General features: G+C 40.0%; 1 protein-coding gene across 3 annotated transcripts; it reads right to left on the bottom strand.

Moving 5' to 3' along the window:
• Positions 1-1,380: 1,380 nt before the first annotated feature.
• Positions 1,381-18,730, bottom strand: LOC114548950 (NLR family CARD domain-containing protein 3). 3 transcript variants are annotated; one of them, XM_028568997.1, is made up of 11 exons: positions 18,632-18,730; positions 18,234-18,394; positions 17,625-17,771; positions 13,412-13,503; positions 11,229-13,056; positions 10,612-10,788; positions 8,624-8,797; positions 6,342-6,515; positions 5,321-5,494; positions 4,329-4,502; positions 1,381-3,310 (listed from the first exon to the last, which is right to left on the bottom strand). In XM_028568997.1, exons 2-11 carry the CDS (start codon positions 18,341-18,343, stop codon positions 3,301-3,303), a joined length of 3,060 nt encoding a protein of 1,019 aa, XP_028424798.1. In that variant the 5' UTR covers positions 18,344-18,394; positions 18,632-18,730; the 3' UTR covers positions 1,381-3,300. The 3 variants fall into 3 exon arrangements, with proteins under 3 accessions (XP_028424798.1, XP_028424797.1, XP_028424799.1); XM_028568996.1 differs by having other exon boundaries at positions 18,234-18,362; XM_028568998.1 differs by lacking the exon at positions 17,625-17,771 and having other exon boundaries at positions 18,234-18,362.
• Between the last annotated feature and the right edge of the window lie 2,416 nt (positions 18,731-21,146).

Raw genomic sequence — 21,146 nt, 5'->3', positions numbered from 1 at the left:
ACCATGTGTCTTCCCCGTTCCTGTGCCTCTTCCAGAAGCCGTACATTTACACTTGTGGCAAGGAGAAAATTGAGCAGGATGCATGCTGCCATCACAAGTGTCCACATTTTTGGGGTGCAGGTTAATCCTGCGATGAAAAATCTTCCAACTTGACGCCAAAATGCCGAAGGCATTTTCAACTACCATCCTTGCTGTCTAGAGTTTGTAGTTGAAAATCCTCTTCCTGTGGATGAGGTTCTGTCCTGGCTAGGGTCTCATTAGGTATGGCTTCAGAGGGAACGCAGCGTCACCCACCATGACATGTGTGACATCCCCGAGGTGAGCAGCACCAGGCAGAGAGGTACTAGGAGGAACATCTAGAGTGCTGTTCTCCATTTCCCTCCCCAAATCTGAACCTGCATACACCCCACTATCAGAGGTTCTTTCAAAGTCCCCCACCTGAATGCACCTGATCCGGTTGTCTGCATCCAAGACTGCCAAAAGGACGATGGAGAAAATCTTTTTGTAATTAAAGTACTGACTACCGGACAGTGGTGGTGCTTGAATCACAATACGTTTCCCATCAAGTGCTCCCAGGCAATTTGGGAAGTTCCATTTATCCCAGAAGCGTTAAGCTACCTCCTTCCATGAGTCTGCAGTCGGCCGGGGCTAAAATGTCTGCATCATGACCTTTTCAATGGCAGCACACAGCATATGCACAGAGTTCCTCACTGTGTGGCCAAAGCGGTAGTTAAATGCAAGGCTGATCAATTAGTCACTGGAAGCCAAGTATCTGTGAAGTGAATAAACAAAAAGAGATTAATTGAATGTCACTCTTCTTTTTTCAGTTGATGTTTTTGCAAGACAAAATCACTAGGGACAGTTTTGTGAAACAGAAAAAACATGCCTCCTGTCGCCCGCTTCAACCTCTATTCAGCCCAGAGTCCTCACTATTCATCTGTCCAGCGAGCCCGAGCTGTCCTGCGGCCTTGAGACTGACGTGCAGCCGTCCAGAGTCTTCGATGACCGACCTCCCAGAGTCCTTGCCGTTGTCCGGCACCTCAGAGACCTTGCCAGTCTCCGTCGTCCCAGAGACATTGCCTTTGTTCGGGGCCACAACGACTCCTGCCCCTCGTGTTTTGTTGGCGGACCCGCTGACTCCTGATCCTGTTGCCTTGGTTCCTGGGGCTATTCCAGTTGCCTTGTCGGCGGGCCCTGGACCAGCTGACCTTTCATCATCCTGTTCAACCTCTTGAGGGGTTTCATCTTCGTCGCTGGTCTCCTGTGTATGGTTTGACTGTGTCCTGGATGTAAGCTGGGGCTGAACCGTTCGTGGCCCTGTATGTAAGTACTAGTGTCTTGAAGCGGATGCGGGCAGCAACTGGTAACCAGTGAAGAGAGCAGAGGAGCGGAGTAGTGTGAGAGAACTTGGGGAGGTTGAAGACAAGTCGAGCTGCTGCGTTCTGAATGAGCCGAACAGTGGAGATAACAGCTGCTTCAACATTGATTTCTGAGGCGGAAAAGCTCCAAAGGTTGACTTCACGTGTCTGTGTTCAGTCACATCAAACTCTAATACAGTAAAAGCCTCATTTATTTTACAACAAAAACTTAAATAGGATTATTTTCCTGTGTGAAATTGTAATCGTTTTGCATACATGTTAATCAGTTCACATGAAACAATATATGAGGACCACAATGGAAATAAGTCCTGGGGCCTCATTTATAAAACTGTGCGTAGATTCTATTGTGAAAATTTTCGTACGCAAAAACAATATTCTGATTCATAACACCTTGCGGCGCACACCGGTACGCACTCTTCTCGTTATAAATATGGACGTGCGTTACCTTATGCGGTCCTGCACAAGCCTCACGCTCCTCCCAAGGTTGTCCCATATTTATCCTAATAAGGTCCATGTTAATCAATCAATGAATATTCCAGCCTTGAAAGGAGCCCTTGATCACCAATCACGAAATGGAAAAATGGGGAAAAAAACATGATTCAGTGATTGTGAGATCGATGTGCTCCTAACAGAGGTAGGACATTGAAACAAAATCCTGTTTGGAAGCCTTAACCCTTGTGTAGTGTTCATATTTTTGTTACACAAACTTAATAATGTAATGTAAAAGATATATCTCAATTAACAATGATACATAGGACTACATCATTTATGGTTCATATTTGCCATTAACCCCTGTGAGATCACATTTATGATCATATGATCATTTTCGATTTTTGTGAGAAAACAAGGAAATTCAATTATTAAAAAGGTAAAAAATAGAAACAAGATTTTCAATCAAATCAGATCAAACAAACAACGCATTTCACAGGGACAGGCAGGGGAGAGCAGTGGAGGAAAAGCGCATTTCCTCCGCTGCTCGGTGTGGGAGGAGCCCCTGCCTCTCCCCCGTTGCTGGCAGCCCCTCGCCGGCTCTGGGTCGGTTTAGCGAGAACGGGATCGTTGGGTTCAGGAAAACAAAAACTGGGTTAGGTTCGGAAAACGGGCATACCATCGGAGTTCACTAAAACGCAGTCTACAAACATTGGGAGCATTACGCACGATCACACGTGTGGTCAAAAGGTTGCGGAAAACTGGGAAAATTTTTACGCACGGAAATTCTTTATAAATCCCGACTATTGCGAGGAATGTTGCGACGACAAATTTCACCCTGCTTCACGCAACTTTTTCTTGCGTAACAGGTTTTATAAATGAGGCCCCTGGACTTTATTATCCTCGATTGTACTAGATGTCTTTTCATGTTTATGGCATTCTTGATACAATTAAATAAATCAAATCAAAATATATACAATATAAAACATTAAGGTGCTGTTTGTTACAAGCAAATACTGTATGTGTATATATGTTATAATATAAGAAACGGCTGGTAATGGTGGTAATAAGGTAACTTCATATATGCAATATCAACTTCCATTGTTATCCAGAAATATGTGATAATTTACTGCAATACAGCATCATTCCAAAGGGTGTAGCTGCAACAGAAAGCAAAGCAAAAATATCCATCTAAATGTGTTAATTTACAGCTGTTGTAATCTACAGAACTAATCTGCAGGGAAACTTTGAGTTCAGAATATCTGAATGAATCAAGAGGAAATGAAACCCAGGTCCAGGAGGAGGAGGTGGTTGAGTGTAGAGCAGAAGGAGTGGAGGAGTTTCAGTGTGTCTGCAGTGACTGTGAAGGACAGAGCAGCAGCAGAGCAGTCCATATACACTGATGATACTCTGTCAGATCCAGAGGAACACCCAGGGAGGATGGTGGACTCCACACTGTGTCTCAACACATCCAACTTTTAAATCACTGAGATCACTTCCATCTGTTGAGAGAAGACAACAGAAATGATAAATGCGATTTTTAAGGAGACTGTCTGTCAGTGATGCAGCACATAACTTAAGACCAGTAAGGACTTCAGTCCTGTTCAGACCACAAGTGGAGAGGCTGTGTAGTGTAGCCTGCTTCCTTTCAGCTCTCATATTAACATGTTGAAGTGAAGCTCACAGACCTACAGAGACTTTGGGCATCAAGTCTGTTGGCTCTGCAGATTTCACTTAAGTATACAGTGGAAATAAACTGCTGAGAGTCCTGAACACATCATTTCTGCAGCAACAGAGAGACATTTACTGCTCACTTTAATAATAACTTTACTGCTGTTGGGTTCAAAGCTGTAAAAAACATCTGAATGTTTATTGTACTTTAAAATATTACATGAAGAATAAGTAAATATAGAGTCTGTTAGGGAAATATTTGGACAAAACAAATGGCAGAAGGACAGATGTACAGTATATATTATATTAAAGGTCTGACATTACAAAGACTGAACAGTAAAGCCTCAGCTGTCTTTACTGGACTTCAGTAGATCTTCTGGTCTATATATAGACCACATGGTTACTAAATGTAATGATTTTTCTATTAAATTAGAGCCAGTGATTTGCAGGCTTCAGTCAGACTGATGTCGGAGCTGTGACAAAGATGAACTGATTGGTTGTTTAGTATTGAAATGAGAGAACAAATACTTTGATCAGATTTGATGGTTAGACAGTTTGATGTCTCTGTACACATTGTAATGCTGTCAGCTCTTATCTAGATTTATTTCCTGCAGACATGAACACAACACCAACAGTCGTCTTCACATCAACTCAAACACATGATCACATGATTGGCTGACTACTCTCTTTCTCTCTGTCCAATCCTGAAGCCTGTCACCATTCTTCTCTCACAGCTTCACGGAGAAGGTTGGAGGTTTACAGGAAATACTGGATCTCTGCTGTGATACCAACTGTGTTTAGTTAAATACTGCTGAAACCAGAATGGACTGACTCCAACCCTGTACTTACTCCAGAGTCTCCAGTCTACAGTGTGGACTCTCCTTTAGATCAGACAGCAGCTTCACTTCTGAATCCTTTAACTTGTTGTCGCCCAGGTCCAGCTCCCTCAGATGGGAGGGGTTGGACTTCAGCGCTGAGGCCAGATAAGCACAGCTGATCTCTGACAAACTGCACTCCCACAATCTGAAAAAAGAAGAAATTATGTGGATAAAAATGTTATCTCAGACTTTAGACAAAAAAGGTCCATCCTCCCAATGTATAAAACTAATGTATGATGCTTGAAGAAGTTGCTCTGCAGACTAACTCCATTTTTTATAGAATAAACATCATTGCAACATCCGCTCTCCCTGAAAATTCCTTGATTCAGAATAACTGCTACTAGAAAAACCCACCACAATAAACATTAATTTACTTTAACAACTAACAGTGGACATTTTCTACAGTTTCTGTAACAAACACAAGTATTTTGTGACTGGAGACTAAATTTAGTACAAGAAACATGAAAATATGAACAAAAGGACATTTTTATCTTTTTTAAACTTTATGGATGTAGGTTATGTTTGTACACAAATTGGATTCTATTGTTAATTAACATATAAGATCTATAATCAGGGTTCATACGCATTTTAACCAATACTTTTCGGCAAATTTCCATGACTATGTGTTCCTTAAAAATGTCAGTCGACATTATACAATAAGAATACAAAGCTGTGTTAAAGTTTACTCTCAGAGGTTTAACTATAAAATGAATGACAATTTATGTGGTTCATAGTAGAATTCGTAATATCGTGCCCCGAATAGAACGTTAAGATTAAGACGACGTGAAAATTCATTTATTGACATATTATTATGCTGTGTTAAAAACATTTTCATGACTTTTCCAAAACGTTCTGGGTCTTTTTATGTTTCCAAAACCTTTCCAGGCCTCCAGGAAACTTTTCCAGGTTTTTTTCAAAACGCATGAACCCTGTATAATAGTAACAGAGAGTCAGTGAACTGACCTCAGACACTCCAGTCTACAAGATGGACCCTCCAGAAAACCACACAGTTGCTTCACTCCTGAATCCTGCAGCTTGTTGGAGCCCAGCTCCAGCTCTCTCAGATGGGAGGGGTTGGAGTTCAGCGCTGAGGCCAGATAAGCACAGCTGATATCTGACAGACCACAGCCCCTCAATCTGAATAAAGAATACATGATGTAACTTTAGAAGACAGTGTTCCTGTATGAAATCATTCAATTAATAATCTGTTTAGAGCTGAAGAAGGTTTAGATTGTAGAAGTTTTGAAAAAGGAAACTCAAAACATCTGAACCCAAGAGGATGCAGGTTAAAAACTGTAAAATACAAAAAGTGAAAAAGAGCCTTCAATAATATTAATGACAGTGTGCTGCTACTTCAATAAAGATGTAGTGACTTTACCTTTTAAACCTCTGCCAGCTCCACCAGTGGCAAGCTATACAAACTCTTGTTGTGCAGCCAAACACAAATAAAAACCAACAGATATTGATTTAAGATTCAACTATAAATCCCAAAGTTTACAAAGATAACAAATATGCTAGGAGAAATGTGAACAAAAGACATTTACCATATTTCTTTTAGGAATAGTGGAGTCATAAAACCAAAGAATCTTTATTCTTCAGTATCATCAGCATAATATAGCTTCTTAAAAACGTTGGAAAAAGATAATACTGAATATATTTGATATTTTCCGATAGTTAAAATAGAGATTATTTAAATATGTTCGGAGTATTTTTGTTTTTTTAATCATCATTTATTTAAAAAACATGATAAAGGAATATCAGATTAAAATCAAGTATTTAGGAAGTTCGTAGTACATTATCCAGTGTAGGATTTTTGTTGTTATATTGAGGTTTTATATGTGTAGCTCAGTATTGCTCCGCCACAGTCAATGGACTGAAGAAGAAAACTTAAACATTAAGATACTGTTAAAATGCAGTTTATTGTCACTACAACTTTCACATCATATTAATCTTAGCACAGAAGTAAAAAAAAATGGTGTCTGACCTCACAGCTTCCAGTCTACATTCTGGCTTCTCCAGAAGATCAGACAGCAGCTTCACTCCTGAATCCTGCAGCTCGTTGTTACTCAGCTCCAGCTCTCTCAGATGGGAAGGGTTGGACTTCAGAGCTGAGGCCAGAGAAGCACAGCCAATCTCTGACACACTGCAGCTCCACAATCTGAAAAAAGAATAAATAAACCAGAAAAATCATACACCTATTCATGTCAACACAGATGATTAACATGCTGCTGATTTCAGTCAAGTCTGTGATTAGAGGATCACTATTTGCCCTTTAAACTGTGTGTTCTGAAGGATCAAAAGTAATGCTCAGACACAACAGAACACATTGAAATGAACAGAAACCAAAGCAATATGTCACCAGATATTAAGGAAATATGCTAAGTTGAAATACTATCTCCTCTGACAGCAATGCTAAAGCCAGTATTTTATCCTTCTAAATTTTCCATTATGGGATGAGTGCCTGCTTTTATTTTGGCCTGTGTATTGTTGTCATAGAAATAAAATGGGTAGAAGGATCATTGAACTGTTTGCCGTTGTAATTCGATGAGTACACAACAAAATGGGGAATGTTTTCAGTCGTCATGGTGACATCATGCCTGTCGCGCTAATCTGGCGGAGGTGTGGCTGTCTTCTGTGTACCTGTCATTTCTGTCTGCTGCTTGCCGCCTCCCCTGAGCATGCTCTGCATAACAGCCCTCTAGTGGCTGTGCACGCACTCTGGTGCAGGCTCAACCAGGTGAACTGAATTAGGGTAATTAGGAGCTCTTGCTTAGTCAGTGGCTCAAATAGGCATTAGTTCACTGTGAGGGGAAGACGGACAAAGAGTACGGCAGAAGTACAAACTCTTTTACTGTGAGGAACTGGGACTTTTGATCGTGACAGGCTAGCGGTAAGCTCATTTGGAATCTTGTTTTCACAGACTCTCATTTTTGGATCATTTTGTCTGATTGGTCCGTTTGTTTGTTTAGTTGTTTGGTTGTCTGTTTGGTGTTAAATGAGGGAAATGTGTTAATGGTACATGTGTTAATGTTGGAGATAAAGTTTAGAGTAATTGATGACTGCATGGTTTAAAGAAGATGTTAAACTGAAACACTAAATGTTTAGATTGATAGTTTCTAGGGTAAAACCAAGCTGTGTTACCAGTAGAGTGCATTTGATCTTTTATGTGATAAAAATACCTGTTTGTCTAATGCTGTTGTTTCTTTTTCTTTAATTATTTAAAGGTTTTCACCTGTTTCCTGATCCTGTTGCATCATTGTATCAACTGATAAAAGGAAAAGAATAAACATTCTTCTGAGTGAAATCCCAAGTCTGGTCCTTTTCAAGTGTGGGCACCTCACCGCTACAAAACACTTGACAATGCCAAATTAACTTTGGCAAAACAACAGTGTAGCCTGAATTGTTGAATTGGGAAACAACTTACATTCTCTAATGGTCGCCCGCAATTTATGGTATGATACGTTATGGAAAATTCTTGTGGCTAATGTTACCATCACCAGCTTCAAGGTTATGATATGTTGGACAGTAAGATGATTCCCGTAACCATAATATATGATGTATTACTGTATAGACAAGCTGCTTTTAGTAAATTATTTTGTAGATCATGCAACAACACATTTTTATTCATATACACATAAACTTAGACAAAGTTATATTCTAAATGGAAGAACGGCAAATGTTTATTTCATTTTTACATATCACAGGGACTGCAAAGTATTATCGAAAATCTTCCCCTGCAGAAATTCTTCCCCTGCTTCTGTTCAGCGGTCGTAGCCAACAAATGGTGACTGTGACCTGGGTAGAGACAACCGTGAGGTCGGCTTCTTTTTAGCGGCTGTTGCAGTAACGTTTAGCCAAGAAATGGTTGGTGTTAGTCGGGTAAAGAAGATCTGTCTTTTAAGCAGTTGTTGCAGTAACGTTTAGCTGAGAAAGGGTTGCTGTTTGTCGGGTACAGAGGACCGCGAGATCTCTGTCTTTTTAGTGTTTTTTGCAGTAACGTTAAGCCAACAAATGTTAACAAATGTCAATTGTGGGACATTGCGTTCAGCTTTCTCGACCCCTGTGAACTGAGTCTGGGCAGCAGGGACCGGGGAGCATCTCTCCAGTATTTTCAATTTAGACTATAGTAAATTTAGACAAGAAACAGGAAAACAATTAACAGGAAATTTACAACTTTATGGATGTAATTTATCTTTGGTTCAATTGTTAATAACAGTAAAATAACATATACAAACTATAATAGTAACAGAGAGTCAGTGAACTGACCTCAGAGTCTCCAGTCTACAGAGTGGACTCTCCAGAAAATGACACAGCTGCTTTACTCCTGAATCATGCAGCCTGTTTCCTGTCAGCTCCAGCTCTCTCAGATGGGAGGGGTTGGCCTTCAGAGCTGAGGTTAGATACGCAAAGCTGATATCAGACAGCTCGCAGTAAGTCAATCTGAAAAAAAGAATGAATAATGCAACTTTAGAATACAATAATTATAAAAATCTTTATTTATAGTTCTTCACAAAGTAGCAAAATATTACAGACAAATCATAAAATCACTCGGTTTACAAAGGAAACAAAAAACAATGTGTAAGGTAAAGTAAACAATTACTATTTTTACTAAAGTATTCAGAGCTAAAGAGGGTTTAGAATGTATGTAGAACTTTAGAAAACAGAAACTCCAAGCACCTGAACCCAACAGGATGACATCATTTTTCTGACAGGAAGCAACATACACATGATGAAGGCCCTGTTTACACGTACATGGTTATTTTGAAAACCGGAGACATTTACCTTCGTTTGTGCCCTTCGTTTACACGCAAACGGAGAATTTGCCTCTGAAAACGAGTCTTTCTAAAAACTCTGGCCAGAGTGGAGATTTTTGAGATCTGTTTGCACGTTCGCATGTAAACTGAGACAAACAGAGGTTTTGGCAGCCGAGAGAAGAGAAAGAGGAAGAGACACGTTGCTGTTGTTGCTATTTTCTGGATTCTGATTGGCTAACGTGGGCTTGAGCATCTTGTTACACTGCCACCTACAGGTCTGGCGTGCTCTTGACGGCATTAACGGCATATATACACAGGTACATGTAAACGAACACTTTTCTGAAAACTGACAGCTGTGCACAATGTTATTTTTTTAAACGGAGAGGTTGAAATGTACGTGTATGAAAATAGCCGCCCACGTGTAAACATAGCAGAAGTGTCACCTGTTGGTGATGACAGATCAGACACGATTTAAGACACTTCAAACACCTGCATTTGAAACATGCTTTCTTTCTCTCTCGGTGGTTCTGTATGTGCGTTTGAAGATCCAATGTGTAATATATTTACTGTATTTAATTAAAAAAATTACCATGTCATCAGATATTAAGGAAACATGCTAAGATGAAATACTATCTTCTCTGACAACAATACTAAAGCCGGTATTTTCTCCTTTTCTCCTGTTTCTTGTTGTTGGCGTGTGTGTTGTTGTCAACCGCCTATTTTGACACCCTGGTTGCCAGACATGAAACAACGGGCTGCAGCAATGGTAGCAGAAACTAAACAAACCGGAATAACAAAGATAGATTCTACCCGACCTACAAAAAACTTGGTATCTTTCTAAAAAGTTGCATAACCAGAGTCATGGTTAAATACGGGTCAATACTGAAGATGCATTTAAAAGTCGTAGACTGCTTAGAGCCCAAAAGGACGCAGAGAAATTAATAATAATTTCCTAATTTTCTAACGTAAGCATTGAGCTTCATCAATTTCCATCACAGCTAACATAGTAGTGAGGGGCATTTTCAGTTACTTCAACATTCATGTGCTTGCATTAAATTATATGGAGTACTAAAGTTAGTTACTCGCAAAAAAATTGAGACCAAGTACCGGTAAAGTGATCCCGACTGGTTCTAACGCCTCCATGCTAACACGTGCTAACTGCTAACGTTACCGGAGGTTCGGGCACTTGGGCCACAGTTGTTTACAACCACCAGGGTTGCCTCTAGATCTTTTTTCTGTGATTGCAATATGCCTGTACTGCTGTCTGAATGATGTACTTGTTTACATTTAAAAACAATAAAAAGTTGTTGTGGCTAACATTACTAATATGTGTCTCTCTCATGTGTCTCAGTTTAAGCAGACGTAGAGTGGTGAAGAGTTGTTGTGATATGTGGTCAGACAAAACCAGAAAAAGGGAATTAAAATTCTGAAAAGAAAATTCTGTTATGGATTTAAATTTGCTAGATATACACTTTACAAGAGCAAAGTACATGAACTGACCTCAGAATCTCCAGTATACAGTGTGGACTCTTCAATCCAGCCTGCAAACGCTCCACTCCTGAATCTCTCATGTACCTGTTAAAACTCAGGTCAAGCTCTCTCAGATGGGAGGGGTTGGACTTCAAAGCTGAGGCCACAACTTCACAGTGATTCTCAGAGAGTACACAGTCAGAAAGTCTGTGATAAAATAAATAATATTATGTTAATATAACTATATATACTATTTAAAACAGGCTGCATGAGAGAATCAGCGTTGCCTGAGCTAGTTGACGTTTCCCCTCATCAAGTTGTTGTTATGTCCATGTTCAGAAACTGCTGACGAAACTATGATAGAAATAACAGAATAAAATTCTAAAAAAGCTTAAACTTCACGTTACTTCCAGCAGATAAGAAATATGTCTTTATCAGTATATACATAAGACACAATATAGAAACATAATGCAGACACTGTTTATACTGTAAAAAATACTGTTGTGACGGGCAAGTTTAAATATTAATTTAAGAAAACTTCAACAGTTTAATAGTGTGCATGTGTGTAAAGAGTGTATCTTTACTCTTACACTGATGGCTTCAGACTTACAGTACCTAAATGTAATATTAATCATATCTGGACTTACAGAGCCTTTCTGCAGTTTCTCACAGCTGGAATCAGTCTCAGTCTGCCCTCTGCTGATGTGCTGTACTTCCTCAGGTCCAACTCATCCAGAACCTCCTCTGACATCTGCAGCATGTAGGCCAGAGCTGAACAGTGGATATCAGAGAGTTTCTTCTCTGATCTGTTCTCTGACTTCAGGAACACTTGGATCTCCTGATGGACTGAGTGGTCGTTCATCTCCGTCAGACAGAGGAAGATATTGATGCTTCTGTCAGGAGAACTATAATAACTGCTCATTTCCTTCAGGTTGTTGATTGCTCTCTGGATGATTTCTGGACTGTTGTCTGTCTTACCCAGCAGGCCTCCTAAGAGTCCCTGGTTGGACTCCAGAGAGAGGCCATGAAGGAAGCGGACAAACAGGTCCAGGTGGCCATTCTTACTTTCAAGGGATTTCTCCATGGCTCTCTTCAGGAAGACATCCAGAGATGAGTCAGTGTCATCATCATCATCCTCAGTCAGGGATAGATACTGAAATGAGTCACTGTTCTTGTCTTTCTCCAGGAAGTCCTTCAGTACCTCTGTGTTCCTGTTGGTGTAACAGTGGTAGAAATAGACTGCAGCCAGAAACTCCTGAACGCTCAGATGAACAAAGCAGTAGACTGTTTTCTGGAAGATCACACTCTCCCTTTTTAAGATCTCTGTACAAACTCCTGAGTACAGCGAGGCCTCCGTGACATCCAGACCACAGCGCTCCAGGTCTTCTTGGTAGAACATGATGTTTCCTTTCTCCAGCTGTTCAAACGCCAGCCTCCCCAGCTTCAGAAGAACTTCCCTGTCAGCCTCCATCAGCTCCTGTGGACTCATCTCATGTCCCTCATCATACTTCTGCTTCTTCCTCTTTGTCTGAACCAGCAGGAAGTGTGCGTACATGTCAGTCAGGGTTTTGGGCAGCTCTCCTCTCTGGTCTGTAGTCAACATGTGGTCCAGAACTGTAGCAGTGATCCAGCAGAAGACTGGGATCAGACACATGATGTGGAGGCTCCTGGAGGTCTTGATGTGGGAGATGATTCTACTGGACAGCTCTTTATCCTTGACTCTCTTCCTGAAGTACTCCTCCTTCTGGGCGTCAGTGAAGCCTCGTACTTCTGTTATCCTGTCAACCCACGCAGGAGGGATCCGATTGGCTGCCGCAGGTCGGGAAGTTATCCAGACGAGAGCCGAGGGAAGCAGCTTCCCCGCGATGAGGTTTGTCAACAGCACGTTGACCGATGACTTCTGTGTGACATCAGAAACAACCTCATTGTTGTTGAAATCCAGTGAAAGTCTGCTTTCATCCAGGCCATCAAAGATGAAGAGAAGTTTAGAGCCAGCGAGCTGCTCCGCTGTGACCTTCTGCAACGTTGGATGGAAAACACGGAGCAGCTCCAGAAGACTGTACTGCTCATCTTTGACCAAGTTCAGCTCCCTGAATGAAAGAGGGATCACCAGACTGATGTCTTGGTTTTTCAAACCCTCGGCCCAGTCCAGAGAGAATTTCTGCACTAGGAAGGTTTTTCCAACGCCAGCGACACCGATAGTCAGAACGACTCTGATGGGTTTTTGTTGATCAGGTAAGACTCTAATGATGTCGCTGCACTCGATTGGAGTTTTATGGAGGGTCTCCATCTTGGAAGCTGTCTCAAGCTGCCAAACCTCATGTTGGGTGTTAACTTCTTCACTCCATCCGTCTGTTATGTAGACACCAATGTAGATCCTGTTGAGGGGAGTTTCACTTCTTGTATCAGTTCCTTCAGTCACACATTCACATGTCATCTTCAGACGGTGCTTATATTCACGCTGACCACCATTCACTAGCAAAAGAAAAAAGTCAGAGAAAAATTGAAAAATAATCTTTTGCTATGTTTATGTCTCACGTTCACACTACTCTGGCATTTCTGAGCCCCTAAATTTGGAGACATTTGAAAACACTGTTGTTTCCTAAAATTTTATCATGGAATTTGTGCTCATTCAAAGATAGTGTATTGCAGGGATGAATTACAAAAATGTCTTCACAGGAAAAGTGATACAGAGCCAATATGTTCACTGGAGCAGAAAAAACATGCAACTAAATTTCTGATGGACTTAAAATGTAATGCTATTTGTGATGATAACAACAAGTCGTGGTTTTAGATATGAAGACATCAGCAGACAGATGTAAAGACTTACTTTGTACAGTGCAGGTCTGACCGGCTGACTGCAGTCCAGCTCTAGTTCTGGACAGCTGCTCCTCCTCAGAGACATCACTCATCTTCCTCTCTCTGTGAAGACATGTCTTTATCGCTAAAATGATTGTAGACTGTTGTTGAAAAATATCAAAAGTTGACCAAAACTGTCTCAAAGCTCAGATGTTCCAAGAGAACAGTAAAAGTGTTGTTACTGCTCCGTTTGAATTCAGCCTGTAATGAAAATGTTCCATTTTATTTCAACTCTCCTGCTTTCATGAACACTAATACCTGCTTTTCTGTCAGACTGTCTAGTTAAACATTTAGTGATCTGTCGTTTGTTTATTAATTCAAACTCAATGCTTTCTGCATCTCCTTCACAATAAAAGTCCTCCATTAAAGAGAGCTGATTATGTCCTTTAATGTTTCACAGTCACTTTGAGCAGCTTACTTTGAGTGAGTTAGGTTTGAACTGAGGTTAGAAGTGCTCAATGGTGTTTTAAGCCCCCAACGTCTCCTTCCAGGCAGCGCTGCGACCGTTGACTTCAAGGCACCTTGTCACTGCCCGATGTGAGTCGATTGCAGATGTGAGTCGCGCATGCTCAGATTTAAATGGTTAACTGCATAAACTGGCTTACTGTAATTTGTGAAATCCATAAAATAATAAACTTTTCTCTTTACATACAATAACAGATGATGGAAATCATTTAAAAAATGTTTTAGCTATCTAGGATTGCTTGATTGCTAACGTTTGCTCAAAACGCCATACAAGTGACAGCCTTTGTTGTGTTTGATTGCTAACTTGTAGCCAGCAGTGAACGAAGTTCGTTGTAGGTCAATTTTCACTGTATTGATATTAGCATCTTGGAGGCTACTTGTCGCAAAGTGACGCATGAGTGACTCACATCTGCACTCGACTCACATCGGGCAGTGACACACCAAACCCTAACCTCATGGCCGTGAGTGTGGTTTGAAATGTGCTGGGGACAGAGACGCAATTGGAAGTACATTTCCAGAAATGCTGGGTATAATGACGCATAGCCTACTTTTTTTTTTTTTTTTCTTTTCGCGCAGGTCATGTTTTGAAAGATGCTGTCCTGTAGCTTACTAATGAATAAAAACGTGGTTTAATGTACAGTGGGGGAAATAAGTATTTGACCCCTTGCTGATTTTGCAGGTTTGCCCACTTACAAAGAATGCAAAAATCTACAATTTTAATCATATGTACATTCTAACAGTGAAAGACAGAATCCCAAAGAAAATTCCAGAAAATCACATCATATGAATTTATTAAAATTGATAACCATCTGATGAGGAAAAACAAGTATTTGACCCCCTGGACAAACAGCAAGTATTCTGGCTCCTACAAGCCAGTTAGTCTTTCTTTAAGACACAGCCCCAATCCGAACCAATTATCTACATCAAATACACCTGCCTCACCTCGTTACCTGTATAAAAGACACCTGTGAACACCCAAACAACCAGCATCCAACATCACCCCCATGGGCAAGACCAAAGAGCTTTCTACGGACATCAGGGACAAGATTGTTGATCTGCACAAGGCTGGGATGGGCTACAAGAGAATCGGAAAGCAACTTGGAGAGAAAAGATCAACTGTCGGTGCAGTTATCAGGAAATGGAAGAAGCACCACACCACCGCCAACCTCCCTCGGTCTGGGCCTCCACACAAGATCTTGCCTCGTGGGGTGTCCCTGATCATGCGAACGGTGAGGAATCATCCCAAAACCACAAGGGGGGAACTGATGAATCAACTGAAGGCAGCTGGGACCACAGTTACAAAAGAAACGGTTGGTAACACACTACGCCGTCATGGATTGAAATCCTGCAGCGCACGCAAGGTCCCCCTGCTCAAGAAGAAACATGTACAGGCCCGCATGAAGTTTGCCATTCACCACCTGGACGACTCAGAAGAGGCCTGGAAGAAGGTGATGTGGTCAGATGAGACCAAAATAGAACTTTTTGGCCTCAACTCAACTCGTCGTGTTTGGAGGGCAAAGAACACCGAGTACAACCCAAAGAACACCATCCCCACCGTCAAGCATGGTGGTGGCAACATCATGCTTTGGGGGTGCTTTTCAGCCAAGGGGACGGGACAACTCCATCGTATTGAGGGGAGGATGGACGGGGCCATGTATCGTGGAATTCTGGACCGACATCTCCTTCCCTCAGTGAGAGAGCTGAAGATGGGTCGAGGATGGGTGTTTCAGCACGACAACGACCCTAAGCACACCGCCAAAGCAACAAAAGAGTGGCTGAAGAAGAAGCACATCAAGGTTCTGGAGTGGCCTAGCCAGTCTCCAGACCTGAATCCGATTGAAAATCTTTGGAGGGAGCTTAAAATTCGAGTTGCCAGGCGACAACCTCGGAACCTGAATGATTTGGAGGCTGTCTGCAGGGAGGAGTGGGCCAACATCCCTGCACAAACTTTGTCACCAACTATAAAAACCGTTTGACATCTGTGCTGGCCAATAATGGCTTTTCTACAAAATATTAACATGGTGTTTGTCCAGGGGGTCAAATACTTGTTTTTCCTCATCAGATGGTTATTAATTTTAATAAATTCATATGATGTGATTTTCTGGAATTTTCTTTGGGATTCTGTCTTTCACTGTTAGAATGTACATATGATTAAAATTGTAGATTTTTGCATTCTTTGTAAGTGGGCAAACCTGCAAAATCAGCAAGGGGTCAAATACTTATTTCCCCCACTAACAATGATCAATGATTACCAAATTTCTCTCTAATATTGCTCCTCATAACCACCGTGTCAACTGTCAAAAAATCAAACCCAAAGTCCAATTATTATGGACGTTATCTGACATCTGACGCGTTTCTGCTTCATATTTTCAGCAGGGCAGCGGAGCAGCTGTTGCTTGACTCCCCATGGTTCTCATGGGCTTTATAAGTCCTAAAATGAAAAAGCTTAAAGTGATTTAATATACCTAAACAACGATCAATCATCACCACATTTCTGGTTCGATTTTTTGACAGTTTTCAGTGGTTACGAGGAGCAATATTAGAGAGAAATTTGGTAATCATTGGTCATTGTTTAGGTACAAGCTTTTTCCTCGCCACAGAAGAAGAAAATGCTTTGTGAGATATATTATATAATCGGTTTAGTTCTTTTGACAGGCTTAAGTGTTCATTTCAAGATATGGCCATGAGAAATTTGGTGATCATCGTTGTTTAGGTACATTAAACCACGTTAAGCTTTTTCACGTTAAGCAGAATGTCCCGACAGCAGTGTTGTGAACAGAGAAGCATGCAGCTGGTTGTGGGGACAGAGATTGTTGTGGATTTTTTGGCATCTGTCGCTCAAGAATTATATGTGTTATGGACTTTTTTTTTTTTTAAACTAAATTGAGCTCAAGGTTTTCAAAAAAAATGGTGGGTACAAAATGATTCATGATGAAATCTGGTAGGTACGCGTAGCCACCGTCCCCACCGAAATCGACGCTTATGCCTAACCTTAACCCTAACTATAACAATTTCCTAATCCTAGTGACTTCCAGGCAGCACTGCCTGGAAGGTGACGTTGGGGGCTTAAAACACAGATAAACGCTAGAAGTGGTCTAAATATTGTGGTACACCAGCATGTCCATACTGTTTCCTTTTCTGTAAGTCTTTCGGTTATATGTCACTTTGTACAATCAACTATTAAATGAAGGCATGAATATAATCAGAATCAGAAAAAGGATTTATTGCCAAGTAAGTAGCACTTATAATGAATTTATCTTGGTTGGTATTTTAAATATTCTAAAAAACACAAGTGGCCAAAATCTACATTTGACTATTTTCTGCCCATTTTTTTAAAGATTGTTTTTTGGGGTTTTTCTGTCTTTAATGGAGAGGACACTAGGTGAGAAAGGGGAGAGTGAGAGGGGGAAGACATGCAGTGAATAGTCACAGGTCGGACTCGAACACTGGACCTCTGCGTTGAGGCATAAACCTCCATGTATATGTGCGCCTGCTCTACCCACTGATCCAACCCGGACACTATTTTCTGCCTTTTTTATTATCTGCAGATAACTTTTACATCAGTACTGCCCATGGATGTTCGTTCTTGACCTTCAGAAACAATAAATGGTGGAGAGAATTTATAAAACCTTACTACACAACCACAAAACAGACAGAAAAAGCTAAAAAAACTGTGAAAATGAGTCATTTGATAAATGCATTAGTAGCAGTTCTCTTACTTTGTGTCTGAGGGTCCAGGTTCATTACTGAAGAATGGAGGTTCGTCTTTGGAAAAGTTACTCTTCATAGACAGACAGCCTGATACTAGAGACTCTGCTCTGTTCTCCTCTTCCTCCACATCACTCATCTTCTGATCTGAAGTCAGTCTGAGAGAAAAAACAGGAACACAGATTGTGAGTTCGCTCAACTATCAAATAACGGCATACTTATACTTTAAATATACTAAAATATCAGCACTGCCTAAAACCAAAACAAACATTTCTGAAGAATAGAGGAAAATCTTTGGACAAGTGACTCTTCATAGACAGTCTTTTATTAATATTGCTTGAATCCATGATACATTTAGTTTTTAAAACAATTAAGGAAGCTCTAAACACAAAAACAACTGCTACTGACAATAATTAGGTTTAAAAGTTTGTATTCCTCTTAGATTAGATAACAGCTTTTGTAGTTGTATGACAGCTGTCACAGATACAAAGAGGAAAATGGCAAAAATTGATTTTCTTTGTCACAAGAAGTTTGTTAAATTGACGCTATCAAAATCAACAAAAAAACTAAAATGGGTTTGGCAAAGGAAGCTGAAAATGAGTTAGTAGCAGTTCTCTTACTTTGTGTCTGAGGGTCCAGGTTCATTACTGAAGAATGGAGGTTCGTCTTTGGAAAAGTTACTCTTCATAGACAGACAGTCTGAGTCCTCCTCTTCCTCCACATCACTCATCTTCTGATCTGAAGTCAGTCTGAGAGGTAAAGCAGGAACACTGACTGTACGCTCACAACATTTAAAAGGAAAAGGTTTGTTTACAGTTACACCCAACACTGAGAAAAAAGGAAGTAATGTGCAACACACACACACACACACACACACACACACACACACACACACACACACACACACACACACACACACACACACACTTTAGTTTATTCTAACATTTCTTTCCTCTACAGTCCACAGGGACAAAACTGTCTTAGATGTAAAATAATAACTTGTTGGAGTAACACTCACCAAGCCTCAGTTCATTCAGTTTTTCTCCTCCTGCTCTGTTCTGTCGACTCAAAATGGAGTCTGAACTGACTGAACTCTTTCAGGGTCTACACGCTCCCTGTTCCCACCTACCAAAATCTGCTCCTCCCTTCCCTCTCCATATATAGGATATCAGGCGTAGGGATCTGTGTTTGTGTGTGTCTGTAATGTTTTCTTTTACTGAGTTATAGGACAACAAATTATTCTGTCTGCTGCACGATAAAACGATTGTAAGCCTGTTTCCTGAGTTGCAACTTTTTCATAATCCAAACATAAATGGTAGCCATTAAATGTCGCTGCCTTTTGGTAAATTTGTAAAATAAACAGGGCCGGCCCTAGACTTTTGGGGGGGCCCTAAGCAGGATTCTGTTTGGGGGACTCTCATCACATTGTAACATGTTGCCACTGCACTTGGCACTAAGCCAACTTGTGTATTGTAAATATTAGTTTAAGCACTCATGTACAAATACGCATTAAAAGACGAATGTGAGACCCTATTAGCAGCAACACTATCTTTAAATAGACCGGCTCTGTTATGAGCTTTATTGTGGGACATTTCAAGCGCTCTTTGTTGATAACTCTGCAAACCCTTGGTGTTCTCTCAATGAGCTTCATGACGTAGTCACCTGAAATGGTTTTACCTTCACAGGTGTGCTTTGTCAGGGTTAATTAGTGGAATTTTTTCCCTTATTAATAAAAAAAGCAAAGGGTGGCTACTTTGAAGAATCTAAAATATAAGACATGTTTTCAGTTATTTCACACTTTTTTGTTAAGTACATAATTCCATATGTGTTCATTCATAGTTTTGATGCCTTCAGTGAGAATCTACAATGTAAATAGTCATGAAAATAAAAAGGAAACGCATTGAATGAGAAGGTGTGTCCAAACTTTTGGCCTATACTGTAGTTTCTAAAATGCTTAACGTGAAAAAGCTTAACGTCGGAAAACAATGATCACCAAATTGCTCATGGCCATATGTTGTCATGAACACTTAAGCCTGTTAAAGAAACTAAACCGAAATCCAACGATTCTAGAAGTTATCTCACGTTAACGTTTTCTTCTTCATTGTAGCCTATGGCGAGTAAAAGGCTTATCCCCTGTGCCCTCCTCAAACTTACAAACATTGGACACCTTCGTGGCAAAACTGTACACACACACAAAAACTGATATTAAATCATCATATATCAATATTTCTCTATGCTTTTTTTTCATAAATCTCTTAACCAACTTCTAACTTCCTTAAAACTACCAAACATACAATCATTTTCAGGATTTTAACCCTTTAAATGCCAGTTTATTTATTTGATGTATTTCATTATTTATTACAAAAAAATAGTTTTTTCCATATAATGAATAATATGGAGATGGGGCTTTGGTGGGGATTAGAGTCTTGGATATGTTAAAGATAAGCAACAAAATTAATTTGATTGCATTAGTATTTTTTACGTAGTGTCAAGATACTCCCTCTGGAAACTTTCATGGCAAAAATTTCCACATATTAAATCATCATATATCAATATTTTTTTCTGCTTTTTTTCATAAATCTCTTTACCTACTTCTAACTTGCTTAAAACTACCAAACATTCAATCATAGATTTGACATCAGTTTTTTGGACATGTACATTTTTGCCACGAAGGTGTCCAGAGGGTACAAAATTAATCAATCAATCTAGTATAAAAAAAAAAAATGTGTAAGAGTAAAAAACACTGGATTTGGAGAAAGGTTCTGACAAAAGTGCATGCCATAAGCAGGAACACAGCAAAATTTATCACAAAATGAAGAAAAGTACATGTACAAAAATGCCCGAAGAGGGCATGAGGGTTAAAGTGGTTTAATTGACCTAAACAATGATCAATGATTACCAAATTTCTTTCTCATATTGCTCCTTAAACCACTAAAAACTGTCAAAAAAATCTAACCCAAAGTCCAATTATTATGGACGTTATCTGACATTAAGCATTTCTGCTTCATTAAGGATATTGCAAGGAAAAAGCTTAACGTGGTTTAATGTACCTAAACAACGATCAATCATCACCGGTGAAAACTTCTCTCTCATATGACTTTATATCAAAGCAATATGAAACAGAAATTTGGTGATGATTAATCGTTGTTTAGGTACATTAAACCTTGTTAAGTTTTTTAGAATGTCCCCAACTTGCTGGTTCAAAGTTAGGACTAACAAGTTAATTAGCAGTTAGAAATAGATTGTATAGCCTATTTACATTTCTATCATGCAAAAGACATTTTTATGAAACTTTATATATTTTTTTATTAATATTAGTTTAACTGATAATATTAGGATAATCGGTCAAAAATCCCATTGTCGGTTATACGGTTAATCATTAACATCCCTACCAGCAGGACTTGCAACCCCAACCATAAAGTTTTGTTAGTCCTAAGTTACAAAAAAAACTGCAATTAATTTAATTAAAAAAATATATATAAAAATATGGATTTTTTTCATCTACCCGCCAACTTGGCCGGTGAGTCAAAAAG

Source organism: Perca flavescens, chromosome 22, assembly GCF_004354835.1.
Source record: "Perca flavescens isolate YP-PL-M2 chromosome 22, PFLA_1.0, whole genome shotgun sequence".
Classification (NCBI taxonomy): domain Eukaryota; kingdom Metazoa; phylum Chordata; class Actinopteri; order Perciformes; family Percidae; genus Perca; species Perca flavescens.
The sequence above is the reverse complement of the archived record's forward strand: the minus strand, read 5'-3'. Positions and strand labels throughout refer to the sequence as shown.